At 42.7% G+C, this 22,846-nt stretch overlaps 1 protein-coding gene across 2 annotated transcripts in view; it reads left to right on the top strand.

Annotated features, from left to right (window-relative positions):
* Positions 1–22,846, top strand: part of CEPT1 (choline/ethanolamine phosphotransferase 1) — a 32,533-nt gene extending 9,687 nt beyond the window's left edge. The window contains exons 5-9 of one of the 2 annotated variants that reach the window (XM_071450225.1): positions 4,516–4,600; positions 17,946–18,077; positions 18,732–18,890; positions 20,110–20,235; positions 21,933–22,846. In XM_071450225.1, the coding sequence (XP_071306326.1) occupies positions 4,516–4,600; positions 17,946–18,077; positions 18,732–18,890; positions 20,110–20,235; positions 21,933–22,052 (622 nt within the window). In that variant the 3' untranslated portion in view covers positions 22,053–22,846. Of the gene's footprint in view, positions 1–4,515; positions 4,601–13,071; positions 13,157–17,945; positions 18,078–18,731; positions 18,891–20,109; positions 20,236–21,932 lie in introns of both variants that reach the window. The other variant, XM_071450224.1, reaches the window with a different exon arrangement.

Below are 22,846 nucleotides of genomic sequence, written 5' to 3' on the forward strand. Positions count from 1 at the left end.
GAGTTAAATGCAGAAGTTTTACTTAAAACACCTGATCTGGGAATGATCTTATGGAAAAACAGGAATAGTCAGCACATTTGAAAAAGAGAAAGGGGATTTTGAATGGCAGAGAGACTTAGTATTGAAGCAGCCCAAATAATGACTTTGTTCTCCTGACCTGGTTTCCAGCCCAGGAACTGGTTTGTCTGGTTGTGGATTTGCTGTGCTGCAGCAGAGGATGAGCTGAGTCATGTATTGGGGCAGCTGTGCCATCACTGGGGCTCCTCTGCTTTGGAAACAAAGAATTTTTTCCTGCATATCCCAAAAATCAAACTGCCAAGCTGCAATGGACTTCCTTGTGTCCTTGTGGAAGCAGATGAGAGGTGCTTCAGGAACATGCTGCAGAAAACAGATCATTATGGAGTACAAATCCTGAAAGGATTTTTCCGATGTTATCTGGAGCCCAGGTGTGATCACCTGGTTCTTCCCCAATCCAGGGTTATCTCACTTGGATTCAGTAGTGGTCCTGGTCCCTGCAGGAAGTGCAGGAGGAGAAGCAAGTGTGTGCAGGCTCAGGATGTTCCAGCTGCTCAAGGTCAGAGCACAGCCTGACTGCAGGGGCTGTCCCACATGCAGGGGCTATCTGTCCCTGTCAGAGCTGGATTCTGAAGCACAGCTCAGAATCACAGAACCATGGAATTGGTTTGAATGGGAAGGGACATTAAAGCTCATCCATTTCCACCCCCTGCCATGGGCTGGGACACCTTCCACTAGCCCAGGTTGCTCTAAGCCCTGTCCAACCTGGCCTTGGACACTTCCAGGCATGGGGCAGCCGCAGCTTTTCTGGGCATTCTGTGCCAGGGCCTCACCACCCTCACAGGGAAGAATTTCTTCTCAATATGCCATCTAACCCTGCCCTTTGGCAGTGGGAAGCCATTCCCCCTTGTCCAACCTGGATATACTCTTGAGAGACATGAGACACAAACTGTTCAGATAAAGTCCTGGTGCATTTGTTCATGATGGAAGTGCTGGAGGTGCTGAATCATATTGAAAAAACCCAGTGGGCACTGAACACTCAAGGGTCCATCCAGAGACATGAGGGCTGTACCATGGACTCCAGCATTTCTCCTACAAGTTACTGTATTTTCTGGTTTATTACAACCTTTTTTAATGAAAATACCATAAGTTGTGATGGTAGGAATTATAGCTGTGTATATATGTGGGTAAATATAGACGCAATGAGATGGAAATTAGTTTCCAAGGAGGCTTCACAAAGGAATATCATAAATATGAGAGGAAGAATCAGTTTTTACCACCTTTCATCTAACTGAAAAGTTAAACATGGTTACACTGCTGTTTGAATAATATTCCCCAGAGAAAGCAAAATAATTCAGGCTGCTGAACAAAACAGCCTTTCTTGATGAGAGTTGGAGAATTTGGGGAAACATTCTGATTCAGTGACTCTGGAGCAGCCTTCCAGGCTGCTTCCAGGATGCTTGTGGGATAATGGGTTGGTTCACCTGAGTCCTATCACCACTGCTGCCACTAAGGTCCAAAGGAGAGGTGAGGAAATGGGGGATTTCAGAAAGCTAAGCCAACCTTCCTCTTCAGCCTCAGTAGAGGAGGAGTTGATGTTCTATCTTGCATAGACAACACACACCAAACACTGACATACAGGGATGGAAGCCTTCCAAGTTAGACTTTAGCACATTGAGTTCTTGTTCCTGGGAACAGCCTCAGCATCTCCACTCTGAGATAAGGCAATCATTCCTATGATTGTATAGCTTAAAACTTTCCAACACTTCTTGGAGAACTTTTATACCCAGGTTATTTACAGATGAGAGTCTGAGGCTAAGTAGAGCCTCTGTTGATGTCAGGGGATGTTGGGTTCTCTGTACTTGCAAGCAGGATGTGTTGAAGTGTCTTTGTGGTGGGTGTGAAGTTTGGTGTTGGTAACCTGCACCTCCTGCTCCCTCAGTCGCACTGGCAGCGTCACAGAAACTTGTGCAGCTGGTGAGGGCTCACAGAAAAGTTGGGGGGTGGTTTCCACATCCTCCTCCTCTTCCTCCCACAAGTCCTTCAACAGCATTTTCAGCCACAGTCCCATTGGTCATGTGTGGACATGCTGCTCCTGATTGTTCTGATAAATCATTGGAGTTCTCACTAGTCTGTGAAATAATGAACTGCAACATAACAAGCATATGGCTATTGCCTACCCATGCAACTCCTGTGTACCTCTGTGAGCAGCAGAAGGAAAAAATTACATACTGGATGTGTATAATAACAAGGAAGGGGGCTTATTTCAAATTATTTTCCCTTAATTTTTAATATTGTTTTTCCCTTAACATGAATTTCCTGGTGCTGGAAATAATTCTAATTCATGTTCTCATTTTTTCTGTACAGTTTGCTTTATTCATGCTGTTGTATTTCATGGCATCCGAGTAAAACTGCTGGATTGCAATGAGTTAGGATAAAACTCTAATAACTTTATAACGAAGTGTTTGCACTTCTGGCATGTGACTCTCAGCCTTTCTTTCTCTTGTGTTCTGATGTTGAACATTCTTTTCTTGCTGCTGTCGTTCCCCTAAGAAAACAGTCCTTTGTCTCCTGTTCAGATTCCCAGTTCATTGCTCAGCCTTAGTAATCCCACTTGCACACTCAGTAGATACGGACAAGACAGGTGGAAGAATCATCATTTTCCAGACCAGAGCATTAACTGGTAGTTGGATCCCTGTAAGTTTTCCAGCCCCATAACTTCTGTTTTCTGTTGAGGCAGGAGTGTTTTTCTTGTCTGCTGTGATTTGGGACTTTTTCATGGAGTTTTGTGTGTTGGGAGAAGAAGAGGAGGATGATTCATAAACCTCCACTGTAGTTTTACATAGCCTTAAAAAGCTGGATTAGATCAGCTGTGTTGCTAGAGATTGACTTGATTTCAGGGCCATCTCCAGTGTAAGTGTCTGTTTCCTGTTGTCATTGGCTCATTTTCTCAGGGCATTTCTCCATTTGAATTCAGTTTGGGTTCCCTGTTAGCACAAGGAAGGGACTGACTGCAGCTGTCTCTGAGCCCTGAGCCAGTGGTGGCTCTTGAATTGTCTAATGATTTGTTTAGTCAAACAGAGCATTTTAAGAATTGCCCATGGAATACACTCAATAAATTAGCACTGACAAGGGAATATTCTAGATGCAGCACTAACCCCCTGTGCGTTAATTGGCTCCAGACTCAGGAGCCTGACAGGGTTCCCAGCAGAGCAGGCCCAGGGATTGTCAGTGCCAGTATCTCCGTGGAGTGAAGCACATGCCAAGGTCAATGCCCCTTCTTAAACTTGCCACATGGTGTTTTAAAGATGGATCAATGTCTGAATTACAAATACCACCTAAATTAACATAGGAAAAAAGGAATAGAAACTGCAGCTGTTGTGAAGCACCAAAGTAGCTGTGGGGTTTGGGCATGGGGCTTTCCCTTCCTGTATTCCCTAAAATACCAACTATTACCTCTCCTAGCTATTTACTGTGTTATGTACTGTGATAATTAAACTGAAAATGCTTATCAGGCTGAACTTCAGTGGCCCCTCTCCTCAGTCCTGGTGTCTGCATATCATCACTGCACCTGAGCCCTGCGGTGGGGCCACAATGACCTTTCTGTGCTGCCCATTTGAAATCTCTTGGCGTGGTGGGTGTCTGTTCCAGCACACTCTGATAAGCACAGCCATAAACAGGAGCTGTGTTCTGGCTGACCCTGCTGCTGCTGCTGAGTTATTTTCTTTTTAAACTAGATGGTTTGATTTTTTAAATTTGATCCCATTTAAAAATCTTTTTGTTATGGTAAAATACAGATTTATGGCACTGTATTAGGAGAAAGGGTGGTTTCTGTGGCTCTGTTGGCTCCAGCATATTTTTTCATCCCTTTCTGTCAGGGGTGAGAAATAAATAGATACAGAATGGAGTGTGATTACCCCTGAGCAGGGGTCCAGAGCTCACTTCTTGGAGCATTATATGACAAGAAGCTGCATGAGGAGGGAGGTGAAACTTCTTCCTTTTCCTCAGAGGTGTCAAACTGAAATACGATCTGCATTTCTGTTCCACTGAAACATGCAGGAGCATCTTCAGCTAAAGAATTCATATATTCAGTGTTGTTTGCAGACACAAGCATGAGGTCAGGAGATGAGAGTTGTGGATTGTGCTTGGTTATGGGTTTTATTCACCATGACTCAGATCAAGGAATTTCATTTGTTCCCTCATGCACACACAGAATGATTGTTTTTTCTCATGTGTTGGAGTGATACGGTAGAACTGTAAACTGCAGAAGTTCTGAATGAAGATTTAAATGTGTAAAAGACTATGTGGGTTAGAATGGTTTTATTAATTCATTAATACTCCTGGGTTTTGTGATTGTTAATCCCTACCCTGAATTGCCCTTTGAATCATCCTGATCCTGGATTTTGTCCTTCAGCCTGACTGAAGATGTTTAATGGTTCCTTCCCCTTCAGAGGAGTGCTCAGGACAGTGCTCTGAACTGTTTCTCTCCCTCACATGTAGATTTGATGTGACAGAGTCCATGCTCTGCACAGTGGCCATCCAGCTCCTCACGGGCACGCTGGGGCCCTCCTTCTGGAATTCCACGGTAAAGCCCTCGCTGGGCAGCGCCTGCACTGCGCAGGGCAGCACCTTTGTCATGCACTGCTCTGTCAAAGCAGCTTCTACAGCGTGTTCATCTTTCACACAAGGAGGAAAAATATTTGAATGAGTAGGAAAAATTTGATTTAACTGGAAACAAATTTTTTTGAAAGCATCTCATTTTATTTAAAACCAAAGCAAAACCTGCCTGTTCAACAAAAGTTTGATTTAAACTTTTCTTTTTATCACGGTTTTGGCTTCACCTAAAAGCCAAGCAGGGCTGTGGAAGCAGCTCTTAAGTGTGGGTGTAGAATGTTGTTGGAACTACTTTTTAAAACTTATTTTGTTGCTGCCATTTCAATACCTTTCCACCAAAAAAAGGAGAATTTCTTGGCTCTTTCAGGGAACTGTGTCTTGTGTAATAACTTAAAAAGTTTGGGTAAAAATGTCTGGTTTAAGCTGTGCAGCTTGATCCCTGTGCTTGTAGCTTCATGAAGAAGTAACTTCCTTTCCAGCTTGTCTTTATTTTTAAAATGCTTTTCCTTATGTCTGTGCTAAATAAGTCCTTCTCCCCTCTAGTTTGCTAGCATTAAAGACTTTCTCTTCCTTATTTCACCTCTTTTTTTCACCTCTTTTTCTCCTTTGCTTTTTTTTTTTTTTTTTTGCTAATATCTTGTATGTGGGTGAGGTCCCCTCCCAATAAAATGTTATCATTAAAAGTGGATTCCTTGAAATATATCATAGATTATGATTATTGTTGATGCATTTTTAGTCTGGACTTTTCCTTAAATATTTGAGGATATAACAATTGGTTTTTGATCTCTTTCTTAGAACTGCATCAGATGTTAAACAAAAGTGAGGTTATTTTTTTGATGGTTGGTTTGCACAGCCTTTGTTCAACCTGTGTGGATGCTAATTATTTTCTAATAGTTCTTTTGGTTTTTTTTTCCTGTAGTAGCTCAGCAAAATCTCTGCTTCCAGGAGGTTATTTAGGAAGATGAATTACTGGCTCTGCTTTAGATGCAGCACCATCAGCAATCTGGTAAAACCTGATGTGTCTTCAGCTGATCTTGAGAGCTGGGTGGCTCTACAGGGAGTCAGGTGACATCAGTAACTTAATTTTTAAAATACTTTGTTCATAATCTATGAAAGGCTGGAAATAGTGTCAGGAAGTGGTAATTTAGCAAGTAGTAATGCAAAGGAAGGGAGAGGTTAAATCAAGATTTTAGCCTGTAATATCAACTGACCAAGGAGTCGCTTAGGGCAGAAAAAATTATAAAATCACATAGTTCTGAAACATTCAGATTCTCTGAGTGTCTGAAATCATTCCCTGGTGTGATGGTTGTGGGGTGGAAATAACTCTGATTGGGTGATGAAAGGAAATTGTTTGAACTGGAGTAGGACAATTTACCATGGGGTGGAAGAGAGGACCTGGAGCTGCTGAAGATGTCCATCTGCAGCCCCCCTGCAAAGGAGGCCTTTGCCATTCCAGGAGATGCTGGTGATACTGGTTTTACAGCCAGCTGGGGAGTAGGCTGTGAGGGGATGGGCCAGGCAGGGCATTTTCACAGGATCCCAGACTGGTTTGGTTTAGAGGGTCCTTAAAGCTCATCCCATCCCACCCCTGCCATGGGCAGGGACACCTTCCACTAGCCCAGGTTGCTCCAAGTCCAACCTGGCCTTGGACACTTCCAGGCATGGAACAGCCACAGCTGCTCTGGGCAGCCTGGGCCAAAGCCTCACCACCTGCTCAAGGAGGAACTTCTTCCCAATGTCTCATCTGTCCCTGCCCTCTGGAACTGGGAAAGCACTTCCCCCTTTTCCTGTCCCTCAGGCTCCTGTCACTGGCTCCTGAGACAGAACCCCAGGTGTTGCCTTTGACAGGTCTCCTCACACACTTATTTTAACCCAGTTTTAGGCACTGAGTTACAGGATAGACTTTTAAATCTATTTAAATTCTTTCATGAGTAATTTCAGATGCCTTCTGGCATCTTTAGTTTTAGTCTTAACTCATAACTAAAGACACTGCTTCCAAGTGGTTTACTCAGACACACCAAGCTTCACTGACTTATTTACACACTCAGATGTCAGGCAGAACAGATGTTTAGGTCAGTATTGCACATCTCAGATGGGTAAGCTACAGAAAATGTGTATTCATACTCTGGCTGTTTCATGTGACAAACATTTGTACTGAGAAAATATAAGAATATAACCTTGTCTTGAAAATTATACAGGAGCTGGGACAGTATGAAGTGAGTAGCTTCAAATTCTTGCAGCACAGCTAAACCTTGTACTTGGTTGGACAGGGAAGTTTTATGTTCACCAAAGAGGGGAAAATATCTTAAATTGTTAATGACGTTTACTTATCCCTGTAACCAATGGGAAATTAATTAGAATAACCTGAAGGCCTAAAAAGCTGGAAAATCAACATATTTTGGGAATCAAAATAGGTTTAGTCCATTATTCCCCACATTCACACTTGAAGTGCCAGTGTTTCAGCCCTGCCTCCCTCTCCCTGCAGCTCTGCAGTGTCACCCAGCAGTTCTTGTACTGATGGAATGTGACTTTGGTTTGGAACATTTTGGCTTGGTGATTTTTCAAAGGCCAGAATTGGGCTGTTTTAATACAGTTTAGCACAACAATATAGAGGAATTGCAAATAAAGGTCTTGAGGATGGTTCAATCTGGAGACTGCTCATCATTTTATAAAAAACAACATGTTAAAATAATAATGTTCCTAACAATATTTGGTTACAGTAGTGATTAGAGGGATGGAAACCTCCTAAGAGGAAAGGATGAGGGAGCTAGGGATGTTCAACCTGTAAAAGGGAAGAATCCAGGGAGACCTTTGAGCCTTTTCTTGTGCCTGAAGAGCTGGAAAAGGACTTTGGACAAGGGATGGAGTGTCAGGACAAGGCAGAATGGCTTCAAACTGCCAGAGAGCAAGGATAAATGGGATAGTGGGAAGGAATTCCTGTGAGGGTGGTGAGACCCTGGCCCAGGGTGCCCAGAGCAGCTGTGGCTGCTCCATCCCTGAAAGTGTCTGAGGCCAGGCTGGACAGGGCTTGGAGCAGCCTGGGATGGTGGAAGGCATCCCTGCCCATGGCAGGGGGTAGAATGGGATGAGCTTTGAGGTTCCTTCTAACTCAAACCATGCTGGGGGTTCTCTGGATCTTCTCTTATGTGGGAAGACTGTACAGCTTTGAAGACAGGCAAATAATCTGCATTTCAATTTGTCACAACAGGGAAAGGAGGATCAATAGAGGAAAACACTGCAGTGTGTGCAGGAGAATCCATGGATGGCAGTGTCACCACAGGAATTGCAGCTGCCCCTGGAAACTCTGCAGGAATTTTCCTGTCTTGTGAATTTAGGCAGATGGGGAGTGAGGGTTGAAATGTGCATTTAAAAACTCACAACTTCTATGTTTCTCTGACTTCATTTGAATTAAAACCTTGGGTGTTTTGGTTTCTAGGCTGTGGTTACCCCCAGTGCAGTGCTGACATTGCCTGACCCTGTCCCTGCCTTCTACAGTGCTGCTGGTTATTATTCTTCCCTAACATCACTTTGCTGCAGAATCAGTACTTCTCAGCATTATTGTGAGTGTTCTCCCCAACCTTGCCACTGGATGTTCTGTCTGGGCATTTTAGTTTGTCAGATATTGAGTCTGGGCTCTTTGCTCTGTTTTCAGCATCAGCTCTTTGTTCTTGTTCTTTGCCTGGATGTTCCTGCTGATCTTAAACCTCAATACAGGGTCTTCTGTTTATTTTATAGAAGATGAAAAAGCCCCTGGTTTATTTGAAGAAGAGATTTTTGGAACTTGATTCTTTGTGTCCTCTGAACTTGTACAATAACTTTCCGTCCATCTGTTGTAGTGTGGGAATGTCTTGGGAAAAGGGTTTGTTTCATTTTCTTCATTTCGTGGGCCTTAATGATCTTCCACACAATGTGCACAGAGTCAGGGCAGTGCTGACATGACTCAGTTGTCAGGAAACATCAGGCAGCAAAGCTGTCAGGTTGGGGGGAAGTGTGGCTCCAGTGGTGCCTGAAAATAACCCACATAATAAAAATATCCCAGTTCAGAGGCTTTAAGAACCTCTTGCAGAATTCATGCTGCTTGCTCTTCCCATTTGTTTTTTCTTAGGATTTCCACTGTAGTATTTAAATGAGTAAATAAATACAAACACAAGTTGAAAATAGAATCTTTGAACTGGCTGATTTTCTTCTTGCTTTGAAATGGTTTTGCTTTCTTACAGCTCTGTGTGTGGTACCTGCTTCTATGTAATTAAATGTGATTATAGTAATTAAATGAGGCAGTCTGGAGGAACAAAGGCCTTTCCCTATTTTCTGCCTTTTTTCCCTTATTTTTTTTACTATAATTTAACACATGATCCATTGCTCCAAAATTATGTTTTCTCTAATGTTTACCATGGGAGAGTCACTTGAATATGCAATGGAACTTGATGTAGAATAAAATACAGTACTAATTAATGATGTCATACCTAAGCAGGAACATTATCACCCTGCTTTGTGAATAAATTCCTCATCCACTAAAGCAAGTTGGATGTATTTTCCCTCAAAAAGAAAGGGATTGTTCAGATACCCTCTGTAGAAACCTCCCTTGTGGGGCCCCCTGATGGGGAGACCCCTAAAAACTTCTGTGCTAGGAATGAGTCACAGATGGAATGCTTGGCTTTTTGGTCTTCAGGTTGTTGTTTATTTTTCTCTTATCAGAAGTTCTGCATGCTGTCTACATCTCAGACTTAGCATACAAAGAGAAGGCACCAAAAGGCACAAGACACACAGATTCAAGGTCTTTTAAAGCTATTTTGTCCAATTAACTCTTAGACTGTACTTTATTTCAACCTTTCTACCAATAACTAATTATTTTTCTGTCTACGCAACATCTGCGTTGTGGTTTTTTTTAACCAATCACTCTGTACTGCCAACACTGTAGAAAATGGAGTAGATGAAGAGCAAGAAGGAGATCAGACAATGCCCAAAATCTTCTATCTTGTCTCCTATCCACCTCCATACTAAAAACCTAAAGCTCTTAAGTTTTTCACCCTGTGATAAACTCTACTACTATCTATTTCACACTATTACACACTCATAGATTCCAATTAATCCCAAAGTCTTGGAAGCTTTCTCCAAGGTTAAAAGGACAAAGGTTAAAAGCAGTGTTTTCCTGAGGATCAGAACATCTCAGGACAGGCAGAGAAATATTCCCTGTGCCCTGGGTTCCAACATCCCTCCAAGTGGAGCAAGTGCTTTCCTGCAGCCCTGCTTTCGCCTTCCCATTTATTGGGTAAGTTCCCAGCTCTACCAGAGTTTAAAGCATTATGGTGACCTAGGCAATTTATGGATTTTTTTGATTGCTAGCTCATTTTACCTGGATACAATGCATAAATTGAAGTTAATAATTTAGGTGTAAGAATGTCCTCTGGATCACCTGATGTGTTAATGTTTTCCAGGCAGTGTGGATATTGCTTTGTTCACGTCTGTCTTGACAAAACCATTGTTGCTTTGGTTTAAAATGGCATTCTTTCACTTCTTTTTCATTTTAGGGAGCTGTTTAGGACTTTTATGAAGGCTGGTAGCAATCCACTTGTCTGTCATTTCCATTTATTCCTCCCCTCTCTGCCAAGTCCCATTGGCTCAGTGCTGGTTGTGTGGCTGAGCAGACCTTCCCTGCCGCCTCCTCAGGGCTCCCAGCATCCCCGAGGTCAAAAAAAAACACCAGGAAAGCTGATGGGCTGGGAATTGGGACAGGAATTTCTTCTTTTTTGCTTGGACTGTTTTAGCCAAGCCAATGTCCTGACCCTACTGATGGCAGGAGAGGGTGCTGGCGCAGGAAAGAAAGTGGGGCTGAGCAGGTGTTTTTGGGGGAAGAAAGTGGTTGGATTTTAAGGAACTTGGGATGACTGCTGCATGTAGCAGCATCATAGATGTATGTGGTTCATGCTGTGGTTGCACACTTATCTTGAATTCAAGTTAAACCCAGAGAGGAACAATGTGCCCCTTTTCACACTTGGTGCTTCCAGATGTTTGTTGCCTTCTGTGGTCCAGCTTTGAGGAGCTGCCCGTAGATGTCTGGGTTTTTAGATTTCTGTCCAGAGGCCACTTGACATCCTGCAAAAAAAAAATTCACTGAATAATTCCAACATCAGGCATGTGCTTTACTGATATCAAGCTTATCATTTTAAGTCATCTGACAGTGGTTTTAATGAGCGTGGGATGTTCCCAGGCCATTTTCCTCCTTGGCATTAAGAATTTATGCTTTCTTTAGGTGATAGTTTGGTGTTTAGTTTCTCCTCAGTAGGTCTTAATGCTTTTGTCTTCTGTTTTAAGGAGCCATTTGGTATTAAAAATACAGAATATTAAGGTGGAACCGAAGTTAAAACTCATATTTGTTCTACAGTAGGAGATTCTTACTGTAAGCCAGGGGCAAGTTTTTAACAAATATCCTTGGCTGCCTGATACTGTTTCTGTTTGAGTTGGAAGGGCAGAGCCCTGGGCAGGGGAGTAAAGGTTGTGCCATGGCTGTGTAAAGATAAAACTGTTTCCCTAACCTCAATCCAGACACTGCTCCCCGTGTATTTGTTGGGCTCTCAGTCTTGTGCAAAGGTTTGTCTGGCAGAATAACTTGGTTTTCCATACATGACTTTACTTTATTGTGCATAAGATTTCTGCTGCCAAAAGAAACCTGGTTTCCTATCCCAGGAAAGCTGTAAGTTACCTCCATGACTTATTAGTCACTGTTCCTGTGAACTTTCTCAGTTTCTTTCTGTTCTTTAGGAGATTGACAGAGGTAGTGAAATGGGCTAAAACACATTCCTGCACTCCTGGAATGGAGTTGCTCCAGTCCTTCCTTGGCTGGACACACTGAGAACACATTTCCATGCTGACTCCAAGGGCTGGGAGGAAGTAATTTGCATTAAATCAGTTGGTTTGTGTATCTCTGCTGAGCATTTTTATTTTTTTTCTTGCAAGGTATCTCAATGGCTCTATTTGTTTGTATCAGGACTGAAACCTGAGATATTTTAGAACATTCTTTCCTCAGTGGAAGTCAGTTTTTTCCCCAGCCAATTGTGATCACCTTGCAGGATTGTTATTGGGCAAATTGAATGTAGGAGGGCTCCAAAGGTTGCTTCCTGGATGTTCCATCTCCAGGTTTGTGTAGTGGAAAGCAAATTGGCAAAGCAATCATGGAATGGAGTGGGGTGGGAAGGACCTTAAAACTCATCTTATTCCAACCCCTGCCATGGAGATATCCACCATGGGATTTAGGTGCAGCCTTGGAATGATTCCTTATGCATGTGGCTCTGCTGCTGACCAGACTGGAGATCCTCAAATGAGAGGATCCACTCCCAAACTGAAACAAAGTCTATGGAGAAACCCTGAGCTGATACTAAAATCAATTCCATGGTCTTGTAGCTCATTTAAGGCAGACAGAGGAAAGCCCAGCCCATAATGCTTCTTCCCTGTGCAGGTGATATCAGCAGGGTTTTGTCACAGCAAAGCTTGTGTGTGCAGGAAGGGATTTGGAGTCTTTTAGGTAGAACTATCTAATTGGAAATATGGATAAGCCAGAAATGTTTCAAACTGACTTGAAGGATTATTTTTGATGTAGCACTTCAGGGCAAGATATTATTATGTGGCTATAATATGTATGTTCTATATAACCTACATCTATATGCATATATATAGGTGTATAGAATGTGTGTCCCTATTTATAACATATATAGTGTATATACACCCCATATATAAATATATAAAAATATATATATATATCTCACACCAGCAAGTCCATCCTCTTCATTTCACTTGTATTTTTATATACTCCTATTTCTGACATTCATTTGTACACCCATTTTCCCCTCTTTCTACCTCCAAGACTTTTATATGCTCCTTAAAATAAAGCCATAAATTTTCTGTTTTCTCCCATTCTTCCTGCAGCACATCCTAGCTCTGCTGGAACCAGAAGTGGTTTCTCTTCTTGCTGCCACTGCACCATTTCCATCAACCCTTTAGGGATTTGTGTTTCTTTTCAAAGCTTGATGCTTTTCAGAGGATATTCATATTAAAATAGGGTAGGGAATATAATAGGGGTTAAAAATACATTTTTAGAATTTTATCATCTCTACTAAATTCTTTTTTTTTTTGGTGGACAAGGTTAAAACTGAATATTTATTTTTGCAGCTGCCACTGGGCAGTGAAGAGTTCCAATATTTCTGGTTGATAAAATGAATTTCTGTTATTGCACTGTGAAGTAAAACAAAATTATAGTACAACTTTGCTCTTAGTTTGAACAATAAAGCTAAATACATTTTTGCCTTCTAAATTATTGGTGAGTTTTCCCTCTTTTCCTCAGCCTTTATACTGTGCATGACAGAGCTGTGCTGCTGAGCTTGCAAATAACTGACTTGAAATTGCTTTGAATAATTTTGCTTTTTTTTTTGGCTTTTTATACCTAATCAGAATTGATGTGACTGAAGTACAAATCTTCATAATAATCATGCATTTACTGGCAGTGATTGGAGGACCACCTTTTTGGCAATCTCTGGTAATTTTGCTTGTGTTCTTATTTTATCCTTTTTAATAATCCAGTGATCACTGAAGGACTGCTGCACATCTTGAGACAGTTTCACTTCTGCAGGAAGGTTTCACTTTTCCTTATAAATGGAAACAGATTTTTGAATTCAGATCCCATGGAATTAACTGTGGGTTCTGTCTGTACCAGAGTCATTAAAACAAGGTTATTTTATACCCTGTGCGTGCTGGTAAAAAGCTATCAGACATTGCATGAACTTAAACCTTTGGTGAAATCCTGGCCAAAACCTGAATGAATTTCATGCAAGAAACAGTGGAGGAATATTAAACTGGGATGAAGATTTGGGGGAACTCTTGGAGAGCAGCTGGGAGCCATCTGTAGATAATTAGGCCTGAATGTGGCTGATGACTCTTGATTTGTGTAAGGGGACAACCCCCACTTGTCAGGTTTTTCCTTTTAAACTAAGATGATCCTGATTACATGAGCTGCTGGCACAGCCTGGCTGCAGAACTTTTATTTATATCTATGTCTATGTATTTTTCTATATATAATATAGATATGTTGATATAGGCTTCCCAGGCCATGTCAGCTGACAGCTTAATTATAATTATAATAATAGTAATACAATAGTAAGTATTACTGAAGCCACATTGAGCTGTCAAAATGGCATTGTCCACAGAAAAGCATGTGTGTGCATACATAAATTAAATAAGTTTACTGGAAATAAAATCCAAAGCATTGATTTCCTGAAAGGTTTTCCTAGTTTTCCTTCCTGGTTATTGATCTTCCCTCTGTATTTGGTAAATGCAATTCTTAAGGAGAAAGAAATCTTGATTTCAGTAACACCAAGAGATGGTCAAAAGTCCCTGAAAAGCTTCACCCCAAGTGGATGAATTTCTAATGTGCTCTGTGTAATGGGCACAGTGAACCCACAGTATGTGGAAGGGATCCCAAATCGTGGCCATCCTGATTTTGCTGCTTATGCTTTCAGGTTTAAAACCCTAAAGGCCTTAATTAATTCTATAAACTGCAAAGGAAATACTATCTATAGGGAATGAGGGTGGGAAGGATTGATTACAGAATAAAAATAAGGCTACATGTAACCTTATTGGTGCCATTAATATCTAGAAATATTAATGTGGCCAATATCCCGATGCAGCTATAATTTAATATTCTGTGTTATCAAGAGAATTTGTCAATTCCTGTTCTCAGTTTCCTTAAAAAAAAAAAAAATGGGGGGGGGGGGGGAGAGGATGCTGCTACAGCAACCTCTGGCATAGTTCAGTAATGTTTGTGTGAGCTTAGAAATGGATCCCTTGTTATTAAATTGCTTAAATAACTCCAAAATGGCCTTTTAAATAACCCTTTTCAGCAAAATCTTGAAATCTATCAGAAGTTCTGGGTTGGAGCAGCATTTGCCTAAGGCAGCTCCTAAAAATATTAAACTGTTTTGGTTAGTTTAACAGAGCATTTCTCCAGAGAACAACATTAATCAGGTCTCCCATGACAATCCTGTTTAATTCAATGAGTGAGATTTTGTGTTCATTTAGAGATAAATCTTACTTACTGCTTGCAGAGCAAAATAAATCACACAAGCCCTTCTCACCCAGCCCTCTCTAATCCTTTAATACTTGATGTGACTGCAAAGTTGGTGGTTTGGTATTTTCTGTTTGCTTCTGTTTGGGGGAAATGGGGAGTAGATGTGGTTGTGTACTCAAACATTCCACTTTTCATGGGAAAAGCAAAACACTCTGAACAGGCAAAATGCAGAGTTGTGAATTTTGGAAATTGTTGCTTTAATTACCTTTCTTTTATTTCATGAAACTGTGTGTGCCTGTCTTGGCTCCCTCCTTTCTGGCAGTGTAAATTCTCTTCAAAGCCTGTTAAATGCTGCTCCCCATGCTCCTGGAGCTGGGTAATTCCTGTGGGATGCTGAGTATGGCTCAGCTTGGATCATTTGGGACATGTGAGTAAAGCAAGGAAGCTTAGGGTAACTCCTTTAATAGATTGTATATTTGGAGTTGATTTTCCTGCTTGAAGCAAGAAAAGTGATGCAATTGTTGGAGTTTTCTCCTGTAGTGTCTGGAATACGAAAAAGCACAAACACTTTGGGAATATGAAGCTGGAATTCAGCCCTCTGGAAGTTGTTCCTTGGGCAGATGTCACTGCAGTTTATCCGGACAGCTCCAAACTCCAGCTGGGATCCAGCCCTGTGAGAAGGACTCCAGGGTCTGAGTTGCCCAGCTGGCTGTGGTATTTGTGGGATTGGTGACAGGAGGAGTTCCTGGAGGAAGCGAGACTCTTACATCTCCCTCCCTGCTGCTTCCATGAGCCCTTAGCTGGGCTCTCCTCTGGCCTATTCCCTCATAATTTTATTTTTTAAATCCCAATTCATTCTGCACAAAACTGATGAAATGTACTCTGGAATCCTGGGAGTAATTTTCTGGCAAAGTATTCCTGACTTGCTTTAATGCTGGCTCTGGCAGCCGCTCCCGACTCCATCCGTTGCCTGCTGCCACTTGGTTACTGCCATGCCTGGGCTCTTCCCAAACCAAATCTGAAATCATGGAATGGTTTGGTTTGGAATGGACCTTAAAGCTCATTCAGTCCCACCCCCTGCCATGGGCAGAGACACCTTCCACCAGACCAGGTTGCTCCAAGCCCTGTCCAGCCTGGAATGCTTCTTTCCCAGGGTTTACCTGGATTCTGCAGCTCTCTGGGCACTGCAGCTTTCCATCTGTGATCAGTCTCAGAGGGTTTAAAAGCGAAAAGTCTTTTACATTTGCCTGTAAAAGATGTGACTAGTGATGCTTCCCTGCATTGCTGACATGATTTTGGGAAGTTCTGCCTGCCTGGCTTTGGGTGAAGCCCCTGGAATCACCAGGAAGGGCAGAATAATTGCAGGAACTATAGTGATACATGGAATACCAGGCAGGGAAGCCTTGCAGCTGTCTTCCAGTGTCCTCTGAGTTAAAATTCAGGGGCTGCGGTGCCACTTTGTAGGAACATTTCCCTCTCTCCCTCCAGTCAGAGGGAAAAAATAAAAGTAATCTGATATTTTTGTGATTTTGCTGCTTCCCACTTTTGGTTTTGTTGATCCCATTTTGTACACAGAGAAATTCAGCAGGTGCTGACTTTTTAATCCACTCCTGGCTTTCCTCTGCCAAATTTCTGTATGTGGCTGTTTCTCAATATTTTTTTTCTTCAGACATGTTTTGCAGTGATGCAGCTGCTGTGGAGGCCAAAGGGAGGGTGTTAAGAAGCTAAAATTGGTCAAACTGGGTGTTAGAACAGTGTGGCCTTATCTTCTCCTTCCCTGAGCATCCTTCTCCAGTGTTGGAGTGGTAGCTGGGAGTTCACGGGATGTTTTTCCCAGCCAATTCCCTTTGTCTTGGGGAAATGTCAACCTTAATGTCTTTTGACTCCTGTAATGGAGTTTGACTCCTGTAATGGAGTTTGCTACTGTTTTCTTCTGCTTGTAAAAGTCAATCCACCCCATTCTTTAAATACCAAAGTTCTGAGGCAGAGGCCAGCACAGGTACCTGCTTTTAGAAGAGCTTGAGGAGTCCTGAGCGTCCTGACATTAATGATTACAAGTAGTGCTCCAGTCTGGCAATTCAAGCCTTCTCTTTACTTGTCTTTATTCTTTCTGTACAATCTTGTAGGAAATGCCTTTTTTTTTTTTTTTACCTTAACAGGGTAGCCTTAGCAAGAGAGAAATATATTTGAGTGTCATGAAACTGGGTGGGGTTTGGGGAGTGGGCTGAACAAGGCATGAAGGGTTAAAGCTCCTCTGCCTCTTAATCATGCCCTGGAAAGATAAAGAGATTGAGTTGTTGAATGGAATAGAAAACTTAGGATCTTCAAGAACAATCTTCAAGCTCTAGTAGGGTTTGGACAGCGCTCTCAGGCATAGGGTTGGATTGTTGGGCTGTCTGTGTAGGAACAGGGGTTGGGCTGGATGCTCCTGATGGGTCCCTTCCAACTCATAATATTTCATTGTTTACCTGCTGAAAGCTCCTCTGAGAGTGTAATTAAAGAAAAAGAGAAGCAATCTGACCTCCTTTGGTCTTCTGTTCCTGGCTGGACTCATTGGGGAGCCAAGCATTTATTCAGTTGAGTGCCATGACTTCAGTTCCTGAATAAAGAGCTTTTAGTAGTTGAATAGATACAGTTGGGAGGTTTTGGGAAGTTATCTCTAAATACTTGCTCCCATAACATATTTCCTGTGGTTTACTTTGGACTATTCTTCATTTCTAGTTTTTCCTGTTCTGCGTGAAACGTGACTGTTAAAAAACGAAGGAAACTTTCGAAACTCCCTGTGCTTGTTCTCCCCTTCTTTAGCAACCTCATCCTTCCTCTCCTGGGTCACTGGCTCTGATCTGACTTGTCTGATCTCTTTGCTTGCCTTGCCTTGCACAAAAGTTTGGATCCAGTGCTTGATAGGGTTTATCTGACCATTCCCAAGTGACTCTTCTTCTGCCCAGTTTGATCTTGACTTCAGCTTCAGGAAAGATGATGATTTTCTCCTCTGGGATGATTTAGAGCAAGTTCTTGGTCTAGAGCAAGTCCATTTCTCTGCTTTTAGTCTCTTCTCTGGTAATTGAACATAAGTCTGGCTTTCTGGGAAGCTTCATGGAAGCTTTTGGAAAATAAATTTTTCTCTGTAGAAATGTCAATCTCTGTATAGCAGAGAGAGAAGAGCAAATTTGTTGAAAAGTGGAGTGTTTGAGTGCACCTGAAATATTAACCCAAATTTGAGTTTGTACATATTGTAACTTCTTGTCTCTCTTCCATTAAGATTCCAATACTGAATATTCAGGTGAAAATATTCCCAGCTCTTTGTACTGTGGCAGGAACCATATTCTCCTGTACAAACTACTTTGGTGTGATCTTCACGGGTGGAGTTGGCAAAAATGGATCCACTATAGCAGTGAGTACCTTGGGCTGCCAGTTCCTCCTCAGCACAGAGGCTCTTCAGCCACAGTTTCTATTTAATATAATCCCTCCTCCATGGAAAATATTTTCCCTTTAGCTCCTTGCCGGCTTGGGAAAAACAAGTTAATGTTGCGTGTGTAAGAATAGTAGATTTAGGAGTCAAAGTTTTAAATTTTTTTATTAAAAGTACTCATTGTACTTTGATATTTGTTTTTGAATTAATGAGGTAAACAAAGTTATACAAATACACCCCTCACTGAAGAGTTAATAGAAAAATCCTGTGCAAAAATCCATTCAGAAAGAAATTTTTCAAGAAGATTCTGGGTTTCATCTTTCTGAAAGATCTATATTATTTATATTACCAATGTAAAAGAATGAGTGGACGTGTCTGCACAAGCACCTTCTGTTGCAGTGTTCTTGCTGCCTAAAATCTGATTTTTTTCCCCAGAACCAGAAAGTTTCCACCACATTCTCAGCTGCTGCATGCTCAAGTTTCACTACTTTCTGTTTCTTTTACCACCAGCATTCAGAAAGATGTTTCTAATGTGATTTTATTTTTAACCCCTCATTGCACACCACATGAGGGGCTCTTTGAGGTTTCTTTGCAATGTGCACGTTTTATTAACCTCATGCTTTAATCTCACCACAGGGAACAAGTGTCCTCTCACCTTTTCTCCATATTGGCTCAGTGATCGCCTTGGCTGCAATGATCTACAAGAAATCTGCTGTGCAGCTCTTTGAAAGGCACCCCTGCCTCTACATCCTAACTTTTGGCTTTGTGTCTGCCAAGATCACAAATAAACTGGTGGTGAGTGTGCCAGAACCTTCCCCAGTCTTGTTGCAGGAGAACTTTTTGTAGATTATGGAGCTCTCTGGGTATTCATTCCACTGAGTAACTGGCACTTGTTTGTGCACTGAAGAGATACCTGTGCTTTGCTTTAAGTAGCCTGGAGGTGCAGCAGTCTTTTTGTGTTTGAAAGGACAGTGTAAATGTGGAGTTGATGCTGTGGTTGCACAGGCAGCACCAGACAGCTCAGAGCTGTTTCTCCCCCTTCCCCAGATGTTAATTCACACATTTGCAATGTATTTGTGCACATGTGAAGAGTTGGGCTGGAACAGAGGGGGCTGGAATCCCCCTCAGACACAAAGGGGAGGAAGGTTTGGCAAAAGGAGAGGAGGTGATGGAGCTGCTGAGGTTTGGAACACTTCCTGAGTGTTTAACTTGAAGAATTGGAGGAAAATAGGGTTAAAATAGTTAACAGGTTTATACAAGGGCAGAGGTGTAATTGAATGAGGGTTAAACAGCTCCTGCCTCAAAGGCCATCCCAGTTTTGCAGGCCTCTGTTGGGCTATTGTGAGCTGGGTCAATGCTGGACTTAGCTCACAGTGAAAGAGTTTAAGTTCATAGTGGAGGAAGAGTTTAAGCTCACAGTAGAAGAAGAGTTTCTTTCTTATTGGGCCTGCTTTGGTGCTCAGTCCCATCCCAGCTGTGCTGTGCAGTGAGGATGGAGTGTGGGATGGGTTCTGTGCACCTAGGGAAGTGAGAAGGGCACACATGAACACCAAAAATGGTCATCAAATTGTAACCAGAGAGAGGTGGTGATCCTTATGGAATGGGAGAAAAAGAGGTGGAGGGAGAGGAACACCAAGTGTCCTTAACTTTTTGAGCTCCAGCAGCTGTGAGTTTTTGTTTCCAGGCTCAACTTTAAAAGTTACCAGTCTGCTTCCATTTCACTGTTTGGTTTCTGGGAGGAGGAAGAGGTGAGCTGGAAAACTTGTTAGTTTGTTTTTCCTGTGCTACACTCTCTGCTCTAATAAAAGATGCCTCTCTGCAAACCTTGCATCTCTGTAGCTGTGGAGCACCATGGTTCAAACAATATTGTTGCTGCCACTTGAGTATTTGGTATTTTTCAGTTTTTTTCAGTAATGTGGCTTGAACTGTATAGTTTTGGCTTTGTGTGTTCTGAAATTACTCTGCCTTGGCTGGCATATACTTATTTCTTAAACTTCTCTTTTTTTTACTGCAGGTTGCCCACATGACCAAGAGTGAGATGTATCTGTATGACACAGCATTCATAGGCCCAGCATTGCTGTTCCTTGACCAGTATTTTAACAGCTTTATTGACGAGTATATTGTCCTCTGGATTGCCCTGGTGAGTCCAAGCTCATTTTATTAATTGGCTCTGCCACTAATTCATTGTGTTGACTGTGCCCAGCTGAATCCCTTGGAGGGAGAGTGGATTTGAAGCTGGTGCAGAGCTGAACAGGGTCACAGTGTCCCTGGTTTGGTGTTGGGACAGTCCTGGGCACTGTCTTTAGGGATGGTCCGGGTGAGGGGATTGAGGCACTCCCAGTCAGTTTGCAGAGGACACCAGGTTGGGTGGGATGTAATCTTCTGGAGGAATCTGGACAGGCTGGATCCATGGCTGAGGCCAGAGGTGGGAGGGTCAGCCAGGCCAAGTGCCACGTTCTGTCCTCAGGTCACAACAGCTCCATGAAATGCTCCAGGCTGGGAGAAGAGTGGCTGGAAAGCTGGGAAAGGATCTGGTAGTTCTGGTGACAGTAGCTGGACATGAGCCCAGGTGGGCAACAGCACCTGGGCTGTCACAGCCATGGTGTGTCCAGGAGGCCCAGCGTGGTTCCCTGTGCTGGCACTGCTGGGGCAGCTCCAGCCCTGGGGACAGCTCTGGGCCCCTCCTGACAAGAGAGACACTGAGGGGCTGGGGTGTGTCCAGGGAAGGGAACTGAGCTGGGGAAGAGTCTGGAGCACTGGGAGCAGCTGGGGGAGGGGGGGGCTCAGCCTGGAGGAAAGTTCTGTCTCTGCACAACTCCCTGACAGGAGGGTGCAGCCAGAAGGTCAGGCTCTGCTGCCAGGCAACAAGGGCAAGGACACGAGGAAATGGCTTCAAGCTGGGCCAGGGAAGTTGAGGTTGGATATTTGAAAAAAAAAAAAAAAAGCTGAAAAAATTAAGCAGACATTGGAATAAATTGCCCAGGGCAGTGATGGAGTCACCATACCTGGAAGAGTTCAGGAGGTGTCTGAATATGGCACCTGGTGACATGGGTTAAGGATGATTATGGTGACTCTGGGGTGATGGTGGGACTCCATGATCTTGAAGGTCACTTCCAGCCTTGATGACTGTGATAGTTTAAAAATTTCAAAGCACTGTAGCAAGTATTCAAAGCTTAGATTAGAATATTTTGCAGATGAGTGTTGCTGCCTCGTTAGCAGGGTCCCTGTGATGGGCAATGCTGGGGTGCTCTGGCTGTGGCTTAAGATCTGGAATGTCTGTCATGACTCCAGCACCCATCGGGATAAACGTCCTAAATTCAACTTATCTGGGCTTATCAAATGCACAAGTTTAATGTACAAAAACAGTGTTAACCTTTTGGTAAAATTCTGTTGGTGTGATGGGAAAAGATGTGTGGCTATCACCATTCTGAGTTAATGGGGCATTTCACAGTATCTCTGTAGCTGCTGTAACTCTTTTCCACTTTCTGATTGTAGAATTAAGAGTCTGTCTTGTCTTAGGCTGGAAGAAAGCCCACAATTCCCAGAAACTCTTTAGGGAGTGACGCCCCATCCCTGGAAGTGTCCAAGGCCAGGTTGGACAGAGCTTGGAGCAACCTGGTGTAGTGGAAGGTGTCTCAGCCCATGGCAGGGGTGGAGCTGGATGGGCTCTAAGGTCTCTTCCATCCCAAGCCAGTGTGGGATTCTGTGGTTATTCCTGGAGTTGGAGATTCAGCTCAATGGACCACAGTGCTGTGGTTGTGGAGTGTGGGCTGTTACACACACAACAGCACGTAAGGAACGTGTGGGTCTAACTATGGATGATTTTTTCCTGTGCAGATCCTGTCCCTGTTCGACCTGCTCCGATACTGCGTCAGTGTGTGCAACCAGATCGCTGCCCACCTGCACATCCACGTGTTCCGCATCAAGGGCTGCCCCACGCACTCGAACCACCACTAGGGATGGGAGCTGCCGCAGGGGAATGGAGAGAGAGTTGGGTTTCTACAGGAGTGGATGAAGACTTGTAGGAGACTTAAGGCTAAAAGCAGATAAGAACAAAGTAATTTATAATAATCAATGTTGTATAACTTTTCTTCTTTGTTATCAGTAACACTCCTTAACTAGTCTCCTGCCTGAGAGAGTGAATTCCAAGTACACCCTAGTCAACTTTTCATGTAGTCAACTCTGTTGGTTTCAAGCCCGGGAAAGCATGCAGGAAGAAAATGCTCTGTCTTTGTAATTACCTTGATTACAAATTAATCTCTCTATGGTGAATGGATCCCCACCAACTGAAGTTTCTAATGTAGTATAATTACAGCTGCAATCTGACTTGCTTTTAATTTTAATATTTCATCATCTCTTAGTGAAATACTTGTTTAGTGTCCACTTGGAATTTATTTACTAAAGACCTGAGCTGGTAAAAACCCAGAGATATCTCACTAAGTTGTGTGGCTGCAGCAGCTGCCAGGTGGGAGCCAGGCTGGGGTGGTTTTTGCTCGTGCATTGCTGACAAAGCGGTTTCATGCTGAACAGGGTCCTGCTAGCCAAGGGGTGCCCGGCATGCAAAATAGTGTGGTATCTTTGTCAATTAATTTTATTTTTTTAAATAAACATTATCTAAAAAGACAACTTATTTCTCAATTTTCTTCAGTGGAAAAGACTATAAGAAAAAAAAATTACTGTTTACTTTTTTATGTATAAAACTTAAGCAAAATTTCCTTTCTGCTCTTAATAAATAAGAATTCTGAGAGCAA

The sequence above is a fragment of the Agelaius tricolor genome, unplaced genomic scaffold, assembly GCF_023055355.1.
Source record: "Agelaius tricolor isolate 1412-34295 unplaced genomic scaffold, bAgeTri1.0.p SCAF_30, whole genome shotgun sequence".
In the NCBI taxonomy this organism is placed as follows: domain Eukaryota; kingdom Metazoa; phylum Chordata; class Aves; order Passeriformes; family Icteridae; genus Agelaius; species Agelaius tricolor.